This window comes from Zerene cesonia, chromosome 14 (assembly GCF_012273895.1).
Source record: "Zerene cesonia ecotype Mississippi chromosome 14, Zerene_cesonia_1.1, whole genome shotgun sequence".
In the NCBI taxonomy this organism is placed as follows: Eukaryota; Metazoa; Arthropoda; class Insecta; order Lepidoptera; family Pieridae; genus Zerene; species Zerene cesonia.
In genome coordinates this window covers 6,116,806-6,138,222 of record NC_052115.1, presented here as the reverse complement: position 1 = coordinate 6,138,222, position 21,417 = coordinate 6,116,806, and the positions used below count along the sequence as shown (strand labels likewise).

General features: G+C 32.7%; 1 protein-coding gene across 10 annotated transcripts in view; it reads right to left on the bottom strand.

Annotated features, from left to right (window-relative positions):
- LOC119831868 (transient receptor potential cation channel trpm) overlaps positions 1-21,417 on the bottom strand; it is a 163,958-nt gene that overhangs the window by 13,470 nt on the left and 129,071 nt on the right. For 5 of the 10 annotated variants that reach the window (XM_038355424.1, XM_038355427.1, XM_038355426.1 and 2 more), the window contains 17 exons: positions 20,626-20,884; positions 18,696-18,879; positions 16,842-17,031; positions 14,207-14,418; positions 13,272-13,424; positions 12,780-12,857; positions 10,069-10,266; positions 9,417-9,574; positions 7,631-7,821; positions 6,991-7,136; positions 5,226-5,447; positions 4,194-4,427; positions 3,902-4,024; positions 3,011-3,202; positions 2,161-2,244; positions 1,094-1,280; positions 698-815 (listed from right to left, as the gene is read on the bottom strand). In XM_038355424.1, the coding sequence (XP_038211352.1) occupies positions 698-815; positions 1,094-1,280; positions 2,161-2,244; positions 3,011-3,202; positions 3,902-4,024; positions 4,194-4,427; positions 5,226-5,447; positions 6,991-7,136; positions 7,631-7,821; positions 9,417-9,574; positions 10,069-10,266; positions 12,780-12,857; positions 13,272-13,424; positions 14,207-14,418; positions 16,842-17,031; positions 18,696-18,879; positions 20,626-20,884 (2,929 nt within the window). Of the gene's footprint in view, positions 1-697; positions 816-1,093; positions 1,281-2,160; positions 2,245-3,010; positions 3,203-3,901; positions 4,025-4,193; positions 4,428-5,225; positions 5,448-5,857; positions 6,077-6,990; positions 7,137-7,630; positions 7,822-9,416; positions 9,575-10,068; positions 10,267-12,779; positions 12,858-13,271; positions 13,425-14,206; positions 14,419-16,841; positions 17,032-18,695; positions 18,880-20,625; positions 20,885-21,417 lie in introns of all 10 variants that reach the window. The other 5 variants (XM_038355425.1, XM_038355434.1, XM_038355430.1 and 2 more) reach the window with 3 other exon arrangements.

Below are 21,417 nucleotides of genomic sequence, written 5' to 3'. Positions count from 1 at the left end.
ATGTTTCAAAATACAACAGAAATGCTTTACCAATTCAATGCGTTCATTAAATGTGTGGTGAAAATTATTATAATAAATATACATGATATATAAAATAATATACAGAGATTATACTAACAGTCATTAAGAGTAAGTGCAATGGTGTTAATGTAAAGTAATAATACAGCATTTAAAATAAATGAGCACGTGTAAAAGCTACTCGACCGTAAGTGTTTCATAACATTGATAAGAACACTATAACTACATAGCTAAAAGCTAAGCCAATTGCGTAATCTTCAGTTGACTTACTGTTTCCACAACCGTCTCCTAACAGATGCAAGTAAAAAAAGAAATTAAAATTAAAAACAATAATGGCGATGAAAAATTTGGTGTTCGCGTCAACGGATACTGCGACGGCCAATCGGGTGATATGATATAAAACAAAATATTTCCTATATGCAGTTTATGGCAAAACTAAAATATGACATGCTAACTCGAGTGTCACGAATGATTTATGAACTAAACCTTTTACAGCAGCTGTGTCTTGGATGAATCTACGGTTTTGTGATATCTATATTTGATTTTTATACGACATAGAAATAATATTTATTGATTAAACTTTTTAACTCTTGCCCCTTTGTCTAGTGTTTATCACAATTACGATTAAAGTTAACCCCCCAAATATTCGCAACAGATAACACAAGATTGTGAAACATACCGTCTCGCATTCGCAGTGCGCCTAGTACCAGCGGAGGTGGTGCGCGGGCGCAGGCTGTGATTGTCTGGAGGCACTTCGCGTACCTCCGGCAAGAACGCGTCATCCGTGGAAGACGGCACTAGACAAATATATTGACTTTATTTATTTCCATGCCTCTTGGACAAAATGAATAATTGTACATAAAGTCCTTATATACTTGATTTTTTACAATTCACTTAAGAAGTACGAGTAAATATATGTTACGTGTCGATATAAATTTAACATCATATACATGATAGTAATAATAGTTCATTTAAGAAGAAAAATAAAGGTATGAAATCTTAATTTTTATCTAATATGCTATTTATTGACTAGCATAATAAATAAAAAATACTCAAACTTTCACATCAATATCACCTTTTTTATCATCACTCGGTTCCGTTCTATTGCTGTCTGATGATCGCTGTCTCGCTGGTGTGATCACTGTTGGTTTGACAACAGTCACATCGGGACCGGCTACACTAGCACCAGAAGAATTTGACACTGTATCTGCCTCTGGCTCCTTCTCGGTGACTACTTCCGGTCCAGATTGAGGCATTTCATCCTGTAGAGAAAATCTATGCTTATAAATCGAAATCCATTTATTAAATCTAGAAGTTAACAAGTTCATAAACTATACTTACATATTTGCATTACATTATAAATATTAATCGATGTTTATGCACATTTCAAGTGAGTTTTTTTTTTATAAAACGCAAATCAAAACGAGATAAGAGCATAAAAAGCTAAACTTGGATAACATTCAAACACAAACAAATTAAAAAACAATGAAAACACAATAACAAGTATAACAACATGTAATGGGCATTGAAACTGCATCGGGGCTTTCATTGCATGTATAAAGGTTAAGCTTAGCGACCAGCAAATAGTACTCGTGAGTATTACTTGCAGCCCGCTTAGTTCGTGATGTTGTTAGGTTTAATGTATGCTAACGCTAAGCAAAATGAAATTTGAATATAGCGCTATTTTATTTTAATTAGTCTTGCATGTGCAATTCAGGTGCTAATTTATTATTAGCAACAACTACTGCAAATAATAAAATGATTGTATTTTATGAACAAGTTTAATTTTTGCATGGGATATATATTACACGCCTTTTTTATTCATTTCCAAAATAATAACACAACAGGGACGCTCCTGAATCTGTTACGTTAAAAAACGTACAAAGATTTCAACTTCGCACTATATAAATGCTTATGCAATAAATGCATTTCACTTCATAAAAAATACGAATGTAATCTAGTAACTAAGTAATTTTATCAATATCTGTGCTCATAGGGGAGCGTTTGTAAAATAAATGAAATCAATTTTTTTTTTATTGAGACGTAGTTCTAAGGAGCTTTCGTTTAAGTGAAATAGAAGCACTATGTAAGCGTTCGTAAAATAAGTGAGAAGCGGCTATCGAATGGAATGGAGGCGCTTACGTCGGAGGGCTGCGAGGCCTCGTCCTCCTCCTGCACGGGGCGCACCGTGAAGCGCGCCACGCCCGTGTCGCTGTCCGACAGCACCTGTCCGCCGATGATGCCACATCCACTTAATTTGTCTTTTGATCCGTGACACATTTGGGCTCGCTTAGTGCAGAAGTTTCAACACATTTATATGCAATTTTACATTTAATTTGTTCTAAAGTTATGTCTTTTGATTGCGGTTTTCGGCCAATTTGTAAGTTTCAATTGTATCGGATTTATCTTTTTAGGTAGTTTGTGTCACAGATCATAACACAAGCGAAGCAAACGAACTTTTAGATGATTTGATTTATCTAGAAATTCGTTGCACACGATAAGAAATATGAAATGGGTACAAATAAAACGACATTGGAGACGGTTAATAATGAACATACATGCTGACATAGCAAATAAAAAAACATTCGTGAGCAAATTGACAATATTAAAAATTACAAAAGCTTTTGGGGAGCAACAATTTCTTGAAATAGTTAATAGACTGTATATACATAAAACACCTAACCGGCCCACTTTCATATAAAAGCATTCACAGAATTGTGTAGATTTTTTAACTCAAAAATCACTAGCAAATTCTTATTGTCTGAATAAAAATAATCAAAAAGTAAGGAAGAAAATACGTTTATAACAAACACAGAAATATCTTATATCAATTAACGTTGTACGTTTATTTCAAACAAATCCCGTTATAACTTGTAATTTATCTATTTATTTGTAATTTATGTTTAATTGGATTTGAGTAAACTCTGAATAAAAGATACATAAGTTATTTTAAATGATTTTTTACGGTTTTAGATCATTTCTATAAATCTACCTCAGATCTATCACTAGCAGTCCGCAGCCTTGACCCACTGGCTTGGAAAGTCGGAGGAGGAGGTCCTAAAGTGTCTGTGGACCCTCTGTTGACGAGTGACGGGTGTGTAGCCATAAACCGATGTATCACCGCCAAGTGATTCATCGTTTGTTCCGCAACGTCTTCTAATTTTCTTAACCTAAATTCTACGCTCTGTAAAATAGTAGTTAAGTAGAAAAATAAGTAGAAAAAACGTTATTTCAAAGTTTTAGATTTAAAAAATTTCACTCTAAGAATTGAGTTCCTTTTTTTAAAATCACTTCAAAATACTTATATATAAAGAAGAAAGACCAATTTCATAACTTCTGGTTCGGTTTAGTTTAGCTTCTTAAAATGACAAATAATGTATGAAAATATGCGTCAAAGTGTTAAATCGCAAAATAATAAATATGTCAAAAAATAACCATCAACCAATACATGTCACCAGCATGCGCTAAAGCTGCTTATTCCATCTGATTTGATGAATATGAGATGCAAGGCATTTTTATAGTCTCCGGAGACTATAGTACAAAAATGAAATGCTGATGTGCCGCGTCGCACCGGATGATTTGTTTTATAATTTAAATTTTACTAAACCGCAATTTCAGTTTTTTTTTCTTTATTTTTTTGATCTAAATGCATGCAATGGTGAATCAGCCAAAATTTATTAATGGAGAAATATCATTGATATACCTCAACAGTATTCATAAACGAAAGTAAGGTCATTAATTAAAATTCACAAATACAACTCATTATATAAGCTTATTTAAGTATTTATTTTATTCATATCTGTCACATAGTCCTAGCGCTTTAAAGCGATCTTTTAAACACTCCCAGTTTACAAAATAACAGTAACAAAACTTATGCTCTCACCTGAATCGATTGTATTTGGCAATTAGCTTTTTGATTTAAGTCTTCCATTTTGGTCGTGATATGTTCTACTCTATCTGTTGTATTCCTAACTCTTTCTTCTAATGAATTTGATAATTTAATTTCCTGAAAGAATTCAATGTTTCAATTTTATTGTTCAATATCCTTCTGATTTTCAGAATTTAATCAAAACAATCACATTTTAACACATGATTCGAAACTGTTAAATTGTTCAGTGTTTATTGCGTATAATCTACACGTTTAATATCTTTCATATAAAGCAATAAATACTTACTTGTTCCCTAAAATAGCCCTCAACACACTCCTCTTCAAAATCATATAATCTCTCCATGTCTTCCTTTTCCAAGAAGAGTTTAAGGCCGTTATCATATTGAAACCTTTTGTGGGATACATTTCTTGTCACCCATTTACAAGTCGCGTATATGTGACAGAAAATAATTAGAGGAGGTGGAAGAACTGGCTTCTGCTCGTATTCCATAACTACTGTGAATCTTTGGAACATCCAGACCTAGATAATTAATATTTTATTTAGTTTTAATTACATTTTATCTTATTGGCATTGACTTGGCTTTGAGTCTCCATATTAATTTTATAAACCTGACTTGTATTTCCTAATACAGTTAACATTATATTTTTCTTAGTATAAAGATTATTTAAGCCTTACATTTCTTTAAGGTTCATCAAATTATTTTATATATACGTAGCCTATGGTTACATAAATAATATAATAAAAATTGCATCTACTGGAATTTCCAAAACATTGTTTCACTAAAAACATTAACGAATAAAAACTTTTTAAGCCATTTGGCATAATAAAAAAGGTTCTAGCTACGGTTGGTATTCTTGTTAAATATTCAAGAAAAGAACGGGCTAATAATTTATTCATGGCAAGGCAACGTTACTCGCTCGAAAAATAACGAAACAAGCTCATAACGTTCCATTCCGAGCTGACCGTTAATGTTAAATACACATTCATTTTATTAAGTATTAAATCATAAATTAATATCGATAAGCGTTATAAATATTCAACATGCAAACGTACGTTTCTGAACGTCAATTAAATTTTTTCCGTTTTAGTACTGAAAACGTTAAAGAATATTAAATCAAACTCGACAGTAAAGTGAAAAGTTTCTTAGCCGCGTTGGGCACTTTTTGGCAAAGAAAAACATATCTCCTCATCCAAAGGTTCGTGTCACGGTCACAAAATTCTAGGTCATTTTTAAGTAGCAGTCCCTATCAGATAACTTTTGTTTAATTCACGTTCAGAAAGCAGCGCAAAAAAAAAACAATAAAGCAAAACAAAAACCTGGTGCGAGACTTCATTGACTTCGTTAAATATATTATTAAAGACGGCGATAAGGAGGTTTATGAGCAATATGTTCGCGACGAGGAGGTAGATGGTCATCGCGATGGGCGTGATCCAGCGGCCCGTGACACACTTGCTGTCGCTGACGTCCATCCCGCAGGGCGGGTCGATGTCCGGCGCGAACACCTCGCCGTACAACATGAAGTAAGGTTGGAAGAATATCTACAAACAACCGCCGCGTGAATACATGCGAAATTGGACTGAACTTAAGAGAAACAAATTGTGGAATGAGATTAAAAGAAATTGTGGTTAAACGATGTTAAGCGGATTAGATGTGTAATTGAAAATAAAATAGTGGGGGACAGGGTGATAATGATGATTAATAAGTAGCAGCACTGACATTTATGTGTAGTGTGTTCTACAAACATCAGTAAGACATGAACTTTAGAGGAAGTGAAATAAACGTCAGTGCAGCTATACTAAGTAATGATAAATAAAGAATAAAACTAAAGCTATATATTACTACAACGAGCACAATACTAAATACCGCAAAATAAAAGACTACTCGCACCGAATAAACCTAAAAAATCTCGCAACAGGCAACATCGACTACAGAATTACAAAATCGAAACCTGGTGCGATACGCCGTTGACTTCAATAAAGATGTTATTGAAGACGGCTATGAGGAGATTGACTAGAAGTATGTTTGCGATCAAGAGGTAAATGCTCATGACTAGAGGTGGGACCCAGTGGCCGACGCGGCACTCCTCCAGGCCGGGGAGGCCGCAGGGAGGCGCCATTTGTTCGGCGAATACCTCCCCGTACAGCATGAAGTACGGTTGGAAGAATACCTGAAATTGTTAGTAGTGATTCTAATGCTTAAGCTTTAACGTATATTATACGCTGATGTCCTTGAGTTTACGCCCCAAAAATACATACCACAATTAACGTAAGATAGAAAAGTTTTAACGACTCAAACAGCATTTCCTGGCTGTGAGTGCTCCCAGAAAGTTACAGCGATTATTAACAGCAATTAAACATAGTAAAATAGTTTAGTGCCCATTAAACAGTCAGGATAAATGATGTTGGAGTTGTTTTGTACGAGATCGTAAAAGTGTGTTAGTAATTATTATGAATGTACTGTCTTATATAACGGCTTTACGCGGCTGTAACTTCACATCTAAAGATAATTAAGAAAATGATCAAAAGAATCTTAAACATTTAACTCAAAGGCACGTATATAATGAATTTTCATATGTTATGTTCTTTACATCGACAATTCGTGTTTACTTTGCTCTCAAAGCTCTTAATTAGCTCAAACATTTGCTATGTAGGAAGAAACATCAAATATTTACAAATAAGACTTCTCTCATGAAGCATAACTACCACTTTATGAATTACACGAATTAAAGTCAGAACCGTACAAATTTGCAGCACTAATGCATACTTTGGATTACTTGGCTGTTACGGAACGAATAATGTATTTTAAGAAAAATAGTGCATTTTGATAAATGCATTTTTTAATCTGCTTAATAGTTTTCAACAGAGATAGAGATATACAATAAAGACAACTGTTGTATATACCTTAGATAATATTCTGTTTAAAATATTCTGACTATTTCTTTTCTTAAATGCTAAAAATTATAATTTGCTTTCATCGATATTAATAGAGATGAATATTGTTTTTTAATATCACTAAGTTATATATTTGTTACCTCAAATATAATCTATATTAGTAGTAATTAAAACGCAATATAATACTCACTTCTCTAATCAGATACCAGCTTGCTTCCTTATCTGGATACAGGATGGCTTGTCTTGCCACTCCAAATGACATGAGTACGACTAGTAATAGCACCACGAAGTATATCATATTTTTAACCATTTTACCCATCATTGTGACTAGAGGTCCTGTTAACAAAATTCGTATTATTAAAGAATACATAAGATTTATTTATTACATTACTGAACCTGTTAAAACGTATTTAATTTCTAAATGCAATTATCGTATAAAATCAAACACAAGAAAATTCTAGGAATTGGTATTATTTTTGTATTTTGTTAGAAAGTTGTTGTTTTAGAAAAACTCCAGAAGTTTTCCATAAGCCTATTCCAAATTCATGTATAGTGTGCTTAAAATAAACTCAATTAGCAATTTTTTCTATTTAATTTTCCCAAAGCCTTTGGAAAACTAGTTTATTTAGAAAAATGAACTAATTCAGATTAAATTTACTGAGAGCATGAAAGATGCTTATTTTCGGATACCTATTTGAAGCATTAAGATACATTTCAATTCTAAAAACATTAAAATACATATAAAAACAGTAAAAAACAATGCAATATAAAACATAAAAATAATTACTGATCCGTATTTCTTCCACCACATTCTACCACCAACCACTCACCTAAGTACTTATTAACACCCAATATATTCAATATCCTTAAGTACCAATAAATAATATCGACGCAGTATATAACTCTGCCGACGTCCATGGAGCCGGGTCGGAATCTCAGCGTCAGACCGACCAGGAAAAATATTATAAAACCAGCGTCATACGTGTTCCACATGTTCCATGCCCACACGCTGAACTTATGTCTACAAGAGATCATGACTGTTTTAATTGAAATTATGATGACAAACTTCAAAATTAAATGCTATTAAGTCTAGACTATATAGATAAGAATTATATATTTTGATAAGTGCGAGAAAAAACCTAAAAGATTGAAATATATATATATCACATAAGAAAGCGAAGCTACATGCCTCAATAGTAATCAAATTTTGTATGGTCAATATGCATAGATAGCTATAATATGAAGTATAATTCATGATGGAAATCGCTTTATGGATACTGATTCCTCACATAGTCAGGAAAAAGTTATGTTCGATTAATAACCACTATAACTAGTCAAGAAATAAACCCAGAAAGACTTTTCATAGAATCTAGTAAGTACGGCATAGTATACCCACACTCAAATCAGCAAATACATTACATTCAGGATATGTATCTAGGCGCGCATTAATCAAACGAAGTGTCCACGGATTCTCAGTTTCTGCGACTGTATTATGCGGTTATATGGAAACCTGATTTACAGTAGTGTTTTACAGAACGTTGACAAAGTTCGAAATATAAAATACAAAGCAACAATACAAAATACAATGGAATGTATACAGAATATGTATGACGTTAAAATTTTTCCATTAGAGACAATTTGCAAAAATTAGTTTATCAGCCATACTTAGTATTAATCATGATTTTCAATGAAATTATGTTATAAATATAGCAGTTATTTATTCTTAATAGTTCATAGATTGAATATGTTTGTTTAGACACATTTTTTTTCCTTATTAACAATTCGTAGTTGATAAATGCTTTATTGTATATGCTTTTTGTCTTTGTATGTTTATCATTAGATATATCGAAAGACTTGTATAACTTCTAGAAAAGTTCTGTTGACATGTTTGTTTTCAATAAAATGTATGTACTTTGCTCTTCCTTTGTGATTCATATTAGAGAAAAAATACGGTATATCAGAGATCCCTGCTTGAGAGAGCTTTCAGTTTCCGCGCCCTTAAATAAATTTCTGCCATTAAAGGATTAGAGGACACTCCGGGATTTGGATTTTACTTTGACAAAAAATCACATAGAATCTAGCGATAAAACCGGTCTTATTTTTATCACACTACTTGAATATAGTTTTTATATAATATGGTATTAATTTATTCGCCTAGGAACGATATAAAACTCTCTGATTACGGCTTATTCATCCAATAAAGTATTAGACAATAAAACAAAAGCATCACCTCTTTATGTCAAACAAAATTCGAGTAATAAGAACACCTTTTTTATTTCATCGTCGGCTTGGAGCTGGTGGGTCGCCTGATGGTAAGCGCTACCACCGCCCATAAACACATGGAAAGGTGTAAAGTCGATTGTAGATCTTACGCATCTACAAATGAGATGCCGACTTCGGATTGGAAAAGGATTAAGAAAGGATTTATTTTAATTAAGAGTAATAAAAGAAAGGACTGGGAATGTTATGGAAAAGGATATGGGCCTTTATAAAATAGTTGTTGTGTAAAAAACGAAATTTCATAAAAAGCGATCTAGCCCTTTTAAAGGAATAAAGCGACAAATATCGTGATTCGACAGTAATACATATGAGATTAAAAAAAAATATTTTACCCACCTAATAGCAACAGGCTCGGACGTAACAATTTCCCTAATTTTCTCACATAAGAACGTTATTATATAACAAATAGAATATATTTCTGGCCAAGATGGTGTCGGGTTCATCTTGACTAATACTGTATACGTAAACATCAGTAGGAACAATATGTATGCAATCTGAAAAAAAGTAAATATCATTTATTACCAACCTAAAGAGTTTATTTTCTAAAGTGTGACGCGTCTGCTCGTTTTACCGTTATTATATATTTAAAAAAAAACACTATTCGAAACAGTTATATTTCTGAAAGCACTTATTGTGAAGTCCCGTGTTCTCCACTGGAGTATGGGGTAGATAACATACATCTGTTTGAGAGGAGTCCTGCCCACTGAACCAAGGAGGCTATCAACGTATTAAATTTCTATATTAATGTTTATTTATTTTTCACAATCACAATATAACAACAACTCATAATATATCCCTAACATAGGATGATAAACTTATTGTATTTATGTTACTTGTCCTCAATAACAGCATTTTAGTTATATGAATTCATCATATTTTGTGAATAAATATCTTATAAAAACGAAGTACTTATCGTTAGTTTATATTTTGTTTGCCTAAAAGTTCAACATTTTCTTCTAATGTTAATAATATTAGCAGCGAAACTTACTGAATCAGCCCAGAACTTAGTGATAGGTGCCGTAAAGAACTCATAAATTTTCTTCCTCAGTCTTAAAGGTCTCATCCTCTTATCCTCAGGCACGTGATACTCCGGTAGTTCCCTGTACGACAGTTCCCAGCCTATTTTGCCAACTTTCCCGTTCTGATCTACTCGGGTCTCGCATTCGGCCCCTGAGCCAATCAACGCCTGCTTGAGTCCAGAGAAATACGTAAAAACGTTACCAAGACATCCAGACAGATAAAAAATAGTGTAAGTATCACAGATTATAAATAGCCCATAGAGAAGTTAGGTTTTAGTGGAAATAATTAAAAAAACATGCATTAAACAGACATTGAAATTTTGTTCAACATTAAGACTATATAACGAATAGACATTTAATGTAAAACACAAGCATACAAAGTATTAAAAACAATTATAAAGCATACAATTTTATAAATAACGGATGAAGTATATAAAAGTACGATGAAAGCAAAACCAAGTAAAGATAATGATATAATTATGATAATGCAGACATTTGCGGAAGTCCTTAAGCGAAACTCTTCAGTTTTAGCACAAATTTATCTTATTTAAATGTCAGTTAGTTTGTTTTAACATTGTACCTAAAATCCGAAGACATATATCTAAAACAAAATGAAACGCTATGGTAAAATGGTACATTTATTCTCAGGTTCTTATAATGCTATTAAATTACTGAATTTCATAGGAGTAATCAATGAAATATTTCATACATGCCTTATATTATGTCTTTAATCTTTCAACATGAGCGCCGCGTGCTATGAACAGTTGGTTACATTGAGCTTGCACGCAATTAAAGTGAAATTTGCTCAACGATATACCGAAACGGTAGAGTAAATTTAACAATGTAAAACTTATTTAATTAATGCCACAACTAACTTTACGACGCCGTAGTGTGGGCAGCGTATTTTAACTAACCTTATTTACTTTGGTTTTAATTAGGATTATTGTTTTTATAATAAACGAAATACACACAAGTTTTAAAGACAAACCAAAGAGATGTAGACTGTTAAAAAAATCATTTTCAAGCGTTGATATTACTTTATGTATTCAAGTATGTTTTTTTACAAAACATTGATCGAATAATTAATTTATGAATGTGTGCACTCCAAAAACAGCTTTTGCTATTTTATTTCTATTCGAAGACGATTTCTTGCCATCGTTTATTATTTTATAACCACTATCTCAAAGTTATTGCATGAGTACGAGCGGCTTTGCGGTTGCACCTGGTGTTGTGGCGTTAACCATGACAGGGAATGTAATCTTTAGATGTATATTACTGTCCTTAAATTTCGAATAACTTAAATATGGTATATTATTTCTGGACAATTATACTGTCTTGTTTTGATATAATATTGTTAACAGTTAAATATAACTGTTTGTAATCGATTCTTATCGATATATAATTTTTTATATTTATATTCATCTGTGGATTGCAAAGAAAATGTTGTTCAAATTAATCAAGCGATACATAATCTTCAACAATACTTCTCTAATTTTTTCTTCTTACTGTAACGTTCTCTTATCAGTGACGAGTCCTATTTAAGGATACACCACTTGTACAATTTTGTTATGGTTCAATTTAATATAAGCCTTGAAAAATTGCCTATATAAATCTCATCAAAAACTCAACAAGATCAACAATGATCAGGAAATTACTAAACACATTCAGCCGCAATTAGAAACATCAGCACACACGTTGACTTCAACGCAAATAAAACATGCCAATAGGCGATATATCATAAGAAACAACAAAATAGCTTCGATATGAATATAAACGAAGAAAACGCTAAGAATAGGAAGCTTGTAAAAGAGCCATGAAACGGTTCCGATAGCTCGCGTCAACGGTAATACGAACACAATAGGAGCGTGCAGCTATTGTGAATTGACTCGAATTTATGCGATACATTCAGAAATTTAACGCCATAAAGTGCTATGTTATGTTAGAATCGGAAATTTATTTCATGGCGATACTCGTACATATTTTATGAAAATTTCATTGAATTTGTTTCAGCATTGATAAAAAAAGCTCCTATCGATTATTTTAATTTCAAATTTTACCGCCGTTTTTGATAAGGTAACCTAGTAATGAGTCTCAAATTATAATTCTATCCAATAGAGTATGATTAAAGAACTATACAATATTTAAGAGTCAAATAAAAGATCTTTGAGGAAGGGTCTTATTTGAGTTATCTGTGAAATTTAAGAATAACAATGCGCGGAAAAGATTTTAATTTTCACACGATTTCACCGCACGAATAAAAATGAAATTTTTATGGCTGAAGGTCATAAAAAAACGAAAAATAAAAACAGCCATATTCCGCCAAATTCTATGAATCTTTTTAAAGGGGCTTACTTCTACTAATGCGTTAAAATTCCGCTTTGTTTATAATATTATAAAATTTTCTTATCAAGCTCGGGATTTCCACGGATACCAACGTGATTTTGTTTAAAGTTTTTTGATTCTTATTGGCTTTTGATAGGATAAACGTTTTAACCGATAACTTTGTACTATATAGACGAATTATTCATTTATATAACATTATAACATTTTCTATCGAAGTATCACATTTACAGAAGAAAAAGTTGAATTCAATTTTGCACACAGAATAATTTTGTGTAATATCGTATAAAGTGCAATTGTGTTCGTACACCACGTTCACATGTGTGCGTCAGGTGTATACCTGCGTCTTGTCCGTTTTACCCGGCTGTCCCGGGGGAATAATCTTCTTTATAGACAGCGTTCGTCGTTTCACCCCCACCTATACAATTTCATCTTTACTAACATCGCTTCATATACCTTGTTCATACAGATTATAAACACGATTGTGTTGCCATCACCAAAATTATAAATATTAGTAACAACCGTTTAAATTTTACTGATGTGCAAGGATTTATTTGTGATTATTTGAACAAAACGATGCAGTCTTGGTGATACATCATTCGTTTAGAGCGAGCATTACGTGCTCTGTAAATATTTATTTGAAAGCGCAGTTCCAGCTTTAACTTTGTATTCAAACGTGTACGAACAAAATTGGAAGCGCTTAAATCAACTTTAGTTAAAAGACGAAAACTGAACAGTTGCTAAACACGCTCCAAACAATCACAAGCAAACCCCTTGTGAAAACAAAACGCAGCGTATCAAGCGAGATGGGAAGCAACTAAACAGAAATTACCTCCGCGTCATTGGGGTCCTTGGTGCTTCTATCGTCTTCCATGCTCTCGTTCTCCAGATGCTCCTCCTCCGTTTGCGGCATCAGCTGCAGTTCCTCCTTCGACTTGAACTCCAATTGGAGTATGTACAGCGGACACAGCAGGCTCAGTATTACCTTTTTACGACAAAGCCGATGTTGCAAACGAAATGCTGCTACTAAATCATAAGCATTACATGCTACGGACTAAGGGCGCCGATTGCGTTGGTTCCAGCTATTTGCTTGGTTGGGTGAAATGGAATGTTGTATGTACAAGCTTGGATGTATGTGATTTGTGTTTCCATAGTTAACAATACAGGGTGATATTATACTTCAGCTTTGAGTAAGACAAGGGTATATTTGAATAACATGTCCAAGAATATATTCTTCTTTCGGAAGATTGGGGGTATAAATGTTGTTTGTTTAATTAGTAAAATCAAAGTGCTTTAAAATATTTTTATCAGGTGGGATACAGCGTGTCAATCAGTTGAATTTAGTTTTTCTAAAGGAGTGTCTTTGTCTGTAAATAACTCAGTAAAATGATTTTTCTTTTAGAGATTTTTTTCAATGACATAAAATTATTATAATATTATTATTGATACTTTTGGATAAACGTGTAAAAAAGCGGCAAAATCATTAAAATCATAATTGTGTGAAGTAAAGTGTGCAATAACAAATAGTTTTCGCTTGTTCTGTGATCATTTATTTACATAAATCTCAATACATCTGACAATCGGCTTAATTAAGCATTGAAATAACGGAATCGGCGCCTACATGCAAATCTCTTAAGCTCATTGACACACAGACATCTAAACCGACTGTTACGGTTTACGTTATTACTATGTTACAACTACAACGTGCGAAGTCTGTGCGTTAATAAGAGAGAAATTGTACAGATTATAAATAGTTTAGGTTCTTACCTTGAGGTTGGTATTCTTCCGTGTCCTAAGGCCTCCCATCCATAGGTCGGCCAGGATTATCTGTGAGCATGGGTGGGCTAATAGGGCTCTATGGTTGGCGGCTACGGCTAGGCTGAGACAGGTCTGTCCAGACCAGTTTTGCAACTCGCAGGTCAATAATTGCTGGGCCTGGTCATCGTCTTGGCGGTAACAGTAGTCCAGTAACTCTAATGCTAGAATTTAAATGCGCATTAATTGTATGTGTATTGGAAAAACTTTAGTTATATCGTGAAAATTCCACGGGGACGGTAATTGTAGGGAAAAATCACGGGATTATACTTTATATCTAAATAGCGTAAATTTTGAGAACAATCGACCATTTCGGCTAATTATTTTTAACGTTTAATACAGAAAGTTCTTTGCATAAGAAGGTATTTAAACATGTTATATACCACGTCTAGATCAGCTATCTACTATATTGCATAATGAGCATTTAGGAATCACAAAAGAATAAAAAAAAAATAATGACTATAATATCTTATCGTATTATTTGGGTCCATTAAGAGTTAATAGTAAGCGAAGATCTTGTTTCTAAAGAAGCCAAATTGTATAGGTATACGGGACTCATCAGTGATGCTAAGAAAAAGGTATATTAATGGAGTTTATTTCGAAAAGAAATGTTGAAATTGAAGTAATTTTGATAAAAAAGGACACCAAGTCAAGCACCTTTTCATTGATCTAAAAATAAAGCCCGTATTCAAATATAAATAAAGGGTATTTTATTCTTTTAATTTAAGTATCTCAATAAAATCAATTCGTTTATTGGTAATTTGAGAACGTCTAGACCGACTTGTCTAATCTATAAATTTAAAAATTCTTTTAAACGATCTGCAAACCAAAAAAAAAATCCATAAAAAAACTTTATAACTAATATGGTTTGGGTACTTTTATTTGACAGTACAAAATCTATTGGATTTTTTTTATAATATACCTATTCGAAGATTTTAAATCTACATTAAAATTGTTGAAGGGGGGAGTTGACTTTTTTGTTATTACACCGTCATATATATTTTAAATCCACATTAAAATTGTAGGGAGGTGTTTTGTATTTCTCTATAGATAAGTGTAAAGGTAAGATAAGTGTTTAGAATGAATTCAAAATCCATCTATCAAAACTTTTCTATTACAATGCTACATATTTACATAGTGAAAATGAAAATTTTTTACTGATAAATTCTCATGTACTAATTCCTGTGTAAATACCGACAAATATTACTATATTATAACCAATGTAATGATTGCTTTTAATTTATAGGTACTAGCTTTCCGCCCTTGACCCAACTGCCGCTCTCTGGTTCAGTTGTTAACGCGTGAGAGTAAAACCAGGGGGTCCTGGTCCTGGGTTCGATTCCCGGTGGGGACTCTCAAAATAAGTCTCGGCCTGGCAGGACAAAGAATGCTGATCACCTATGTCCGTAAAGAAATTCGATTATTGAAACAGATGTATATATGCCCCAAATCCCACTGGAGGAGACGGGACTTCACACACAGCTTTCCGCCCGACTGGTTTATAGAAATTCCTATGGGAATGAGCTGTTTCACAACGGCAAAGTGAATCTTATTGCACTCTCTACCCTTATCCTATCTTCAACACAAAAATCATTTCATTTAATGCTTCATGCATTAAGCTTCTACAAACAAACATAGGATTTAGATATATAACATGTAAAATTCATCTTCCCTATATCTTCACATTTATACCAATACATTTTGAGTGTTTGTTTATTATATTAAAATAAAATCATGTGAATGTTATGTACTATAAGGTCTTCGTAGAAGACAAAATAGATATTTATTATAGAAATCATCAACATACTACAAGTAATTTTACAAGTATTTTTGATGTTAAACTCATCAACCAGGTCTTAAATTCATCCATTCAATTTAAAAGGGCCAAACAAAATAAATAAAATCTTAATTAAGATTTGATCTCTATAATCACCTCTCCGATCAGAAGATGAAACTGGTATTAAATTCCAATTTGTAAATGCATTACCATTTGGTATACTTATTATTTTATGAAATTGTGGATAAAGTACCAATCGGCATCAAATAATAAATTGAAATAACTATGAAGCAACATTCAACATTAGGAATTTACAATCCTGAGCTTATATTAGTGTATCTTAGAAATGTGAAACATCGGTAAGTAAAATAATATGGTGGTGGTAACTTTATTGTAATTTTACTAAAATATTAGAAGCAAATGCTTTTTATGAAACTAGCCATAATAATATGGTTAGTGTATAGCATAGTTTTATTGTCAATATGCATGTGTGCGGCTTGCTAACTTATACTAAACGGATTTTCAGCCAAAAAATGACTTTTTATGATTTTTATTACAGCTTCATATAGATAATTCAAACTGTATCCACGCCCACTTAGATCAAATCATACACTAATTTCAGAAATATTTAAAGGTGGAATTCGAATCCGCGTCTTTTTGCCAACCCGTAGGAACGCCTAGCCTTCGGCCACCCCTGATCCAGCCTTGGTAATCGAATTTAATCTACTCCTTCGATTTCATGTGCCAAAAATTTCAATGCTATTAAAATAAAGATTAAATACACTAATTTTCCCGCCTAAATTCACTAACCTTTGGTCTCAAACTCCTTGCCATAATGCCTTAGTTCCTCATATACTTCTGTCTCCATATCATCTTCAGCGGCTTCGTGCGCCATCGCTTTATACAACTTACAGGCCACGAGAGACTTGGCTAGGGCCTCTTCCCCGTGGGTCCACATTAGTAGAGCCATTTGGTGCCGCTTTGTTAGTACTGCCCACATCTAGGGTGTAATAGAAAAGAAAATTAAAACACAATTTAAGTATGAGTATGTAATAAAAGAAAGGAGACAGGTCATTGAAGAGTGAGAAAAGTTTTTCTCAATTTATTACATATAACAAGCAAAAGATTGCGTTTCAGCTATTCAAGCTAATACAGTATAACAGTAATCACTAGCTCACAGTTGCCTATTAAAATAAGAATATTTATTTGTATACTGCAATGGCCGATAAGAACCGTTAAGGACTGCAAGGTAATTTTACTTACACTTTTTAATATAATTAATTTATATCAAATTACTCGTCTGTGTTAAAAAATGTGCAGTTTAATCTATAGTTTGATAGGTTTTCACAAAATGTTACAACTTACAAAAAGAATACAGGTAGCTCATATGACAGAACGTAAACAACAAAGAACAACTACCAATATTAGATTGGATTTATAGCATGCAGCCACAGAGGAAGTAAATCAATCTATTTCCAGTTTTTGCTGCAATTCCTTTCAGAGAGGAGCTATCAATCGTCCCCTTTGATGTAGCGCCCTATAGTGCTATGTTACAATCCATTTATTCTATTAAACTGACATCAATTCGGGGAAATTCTTAATAAAAAGATAAAATTCCCTTTAAAACTATTGCTGGGAAGAGTAATTGGCATTGTTATTTTTTTTTTATTTTCGAGCAAAAGGGAGTCTTGTAATTATTAGCGTTTGATGTTTTGGAGATATGATATGAGTATACATTCTTAAGATACTTAGCAACGGTTCACTGCTCCTCTAAGGCTGATAAAAAAAGATGTAATTAGATTTATTGGCGTGTTAGTCAAGATCAATTAACAATAATTTAGAGCGGTAAAGATAAGAATAGAAGCTACGTCTAGATTGTATGATACGACACTTGTATGAAATAAAAACCTAAAAGATGGATAATGCGCTGAAGATATTCGTGATGCCGTAATTTGAGGACTTCTTAGTATACCATAGTACGGTATCATATCAAAATACAGATTACATTCCACGAAAGTTTCAATAATATTTCTTGTGAAATCACAAACATAATACTATCATAATAATTTAGTTTATATCATATATTCTTTGTTTTCTTGTGTGATTTATTAAACTGTAATTATACTTTTAAACTCTTTACAAACTTACTAACTTTTAAACATTTTTTTTTTATTTAAATGAGGATTCAATAATTTTTTTGCTGAATTTATTATTTCAAAGGTGCAAAGTTCAATGGATCAACTAGTTAATAAATAAATACTTAACTAGAATATACCTTATGACCTTTCTATGAAATCTACAAGTTCTATTATATTATTTACGTAAATTAAAGATTAATATAGCAACAAAAAAGGCTTAATTAATTTAATATAAAATATTATATTATAAAATATATAATTTCGTGATAAATTTACTAATAGATTTTGGTTGTAAACCGAAGTAACTAAAGCGATAAACGCGGATAGGATAACTTTTCGGGTGATAAATAGTACACTCCAATAAAACTAAAGAAGACTAAACGTCGATCGGCTCAGGTCATTGATTTTGCTTTAATGATCGTTTCTTTCAACTAAAATTTTTCAAACACATCCCAAACCAGTAATAAATTCGTTTTGTACACGAATATATTACTAAACTCTGAATTATGTTTAATTATCTACTTACCAAAAGTTCATTGAAAGGATAGTCGAACAGCGCCATCTCTGTAGTGACGGGCATGAAGCCGGTGATGAGTGACAGCCCGCCGGCGTTGTGGCGGGTGAAGGAAGCGCTGTTGCGGTGAACGTTCACGCTCTTGTTCATCACCTTAGCGTATATCGGACGGAACTTGCGACGCGTGTAGTAGCACCTGGCATTGATGGTAAGTTAGATTTGGGGGGTAGAGGTATACACATTTATGTAAAAGTATGAACGTTCCTGCAACGCTGACCTACGCGTTATTCTAAAACGCTTCGATATAGGTACGCTTCGACTGTCAGCACCCATGTTTAGCGTGCCGTCAGTCGTCCGTCATGACACAATCCATAAAAATCACTGTGACTGAAGTGCATTTCGAAACATTTTGTATGGATAAATGATATGAAATGTCCATTCTATGTAGAGAATATAAAAACAGTACATTCCATATAAAATTAATGTACTTAGAAACAAGCGCATCATAATTTCACTTTAGATGGAAAATTTTTGTAATTTGATCATAAATATGAAATAATAGTATAGTATTTTCAATTATTTGTACTATGTTCCTCAGTTGTTAATATTCTGGTACTTAAAATGAAATCAAAAAATTGTATTTCAGATATATCAAAATAGCAGTATTATTTCCAAATAAAATTATCCTACTATATCATTGTTTAAATATGGTTTTAACATACCAACAACTGAGTCGTTGGGGCTGGGACGATTACAAAAAGGTTTGCCGGTACCGTCATTCATTCCGAGTTAAATTAATAGATTAAAAAGTTTTAAGTTTCTTGATACAATATGGCACTGTTATATATGAAATAAACATTCTATAAAGTATTGTTACGATAATGTTTTGAGTACATCGGTATATTGTAGGTAAAATATGATCTCGGTGAATATACCCAGAGCCATATATCCATAACGCGATCGTTGGCAACATTCGGTTACAATTTATGGGATCTATACGTTACGTAATGGAATGTAGGTTATGTTATTTTAAAATGTTATTTTATATAAAGTGTGTGTAGCTGCTGTTTATGTGATCCATTATAAAAATATGTAACGTAAAGTATTATTACTATATCCGACTAAATACTTGAATAAACTAATTATTATTAAACTTATTTTGGGTCAATGTCAAATTTATAATATGAAAATAAATACAAAAAAGGTCACAGCGATACGAAGAGGGAGGTATCACTTTAGATTCTAAAGTAGGACCAAATAGTAACAATTTCCTATCAAACAAATAAAAAATAACATCAATTGATTAAATTTCCATGGCGAAAAAGAGCTTATATGAAACCTTGTTTGCATCACCAAAACAATAAAACTATGCAAATAATATGATATTATCAATATAAAAACGTATCAATTCCCGATTGAATTCGAACAAAACAAACCAATAACTTCACGTTTCACTGTTGAATAGTAAATATGCTTGATAACACGACAGCCCGTGGGGCCGTCACAAAGGCATCGATCTATCAACGACAGGAACTCATGAAAATTCTATTCGTAACAAAAATAACACTGCACAGGGCCTTTTCATTCACTATAAATGATCACCGTTTTATTTTACTTTATTAGAATGAAGAGTGTATGTATCATCATTGACAGGTGTAATTTAAATATTGTTGCATGATAATTTGTTAGACAGAGAAGTTTTGAATGTTTAATCTAACGAAAAATAAATGATTTCTTCATTATTCATTTCTTCATTTGAACCGCTAAGGACTGGAAAATGCTTCCTGAGTCTGTGATTCTTGATAAGTACAATGTGGAGGCCTTCAAGAGAAGAGTGTACCGGTACCCTTTAGAGAAGCGCGCACCATCTCCGACCGCATCAGGCGAGATCGTCAAGCGCTGCCCTAGCATCGAATAAAATAAAAATAAATCTAAATCTTACCTATATGCGCCTCCCATAAGCTTGTTGATGACTAAACCAATATCATGTAGTGTGTACATGTATCCTCTCGGCAGATGTGGTCTTACATCCCTCAGAATGTACCGTAAAGTGTTGCTAGGCCCACTCTTTGTGTTATACAACTCTTCTAAGCGAGGTATCGTAAGGAACTTCCTCATGGAAACTCCGTTTTCTAGGAGAAGCTTCACGAAGTCTATGCGGTCGTGTTCCAGCGCCTGCATCATTGCTTCATCGAGAGCGCCTGGAAGAATATATGTGTTTAATAATTTTAAAGACTATTAGGTGGCAATAGAATAGTTTATTTATATATTTATTAGCTTTCGTATGCGTTTAAATTAAATTTGGAGTAGTTTAATGGATGTTATTATACATATAAACCATCCTCTTGAATCACTATCTAAGAAAAACCCCATAAAAATCTGTTGCGTCACAGACAAACGGCGGAAAGCGACTTTGTATTATACTATATTACATTTTTGCTTATACATTCAATGGTGAATGATGATGAAATCAAGAATAGTTTATGGTACACCAAATATAATTGAATACAAAATCAGAAGCAACAGGCATCTTAAAAGTACAGTCAGTGTTTGAATTTATTGAACAACCTCAAACCACGGACTTATAAAAACTCGAGAAATGTTTCTTGTAATCTTTACGTATATTCTGCTAAATCACGTACAGTTTTATAGTTTAAAACAACTAAAATCATATATGTGTGATTAAAATCAATCTGATAAAATATTGAATGAACTTTTCGATAATTATAATTTT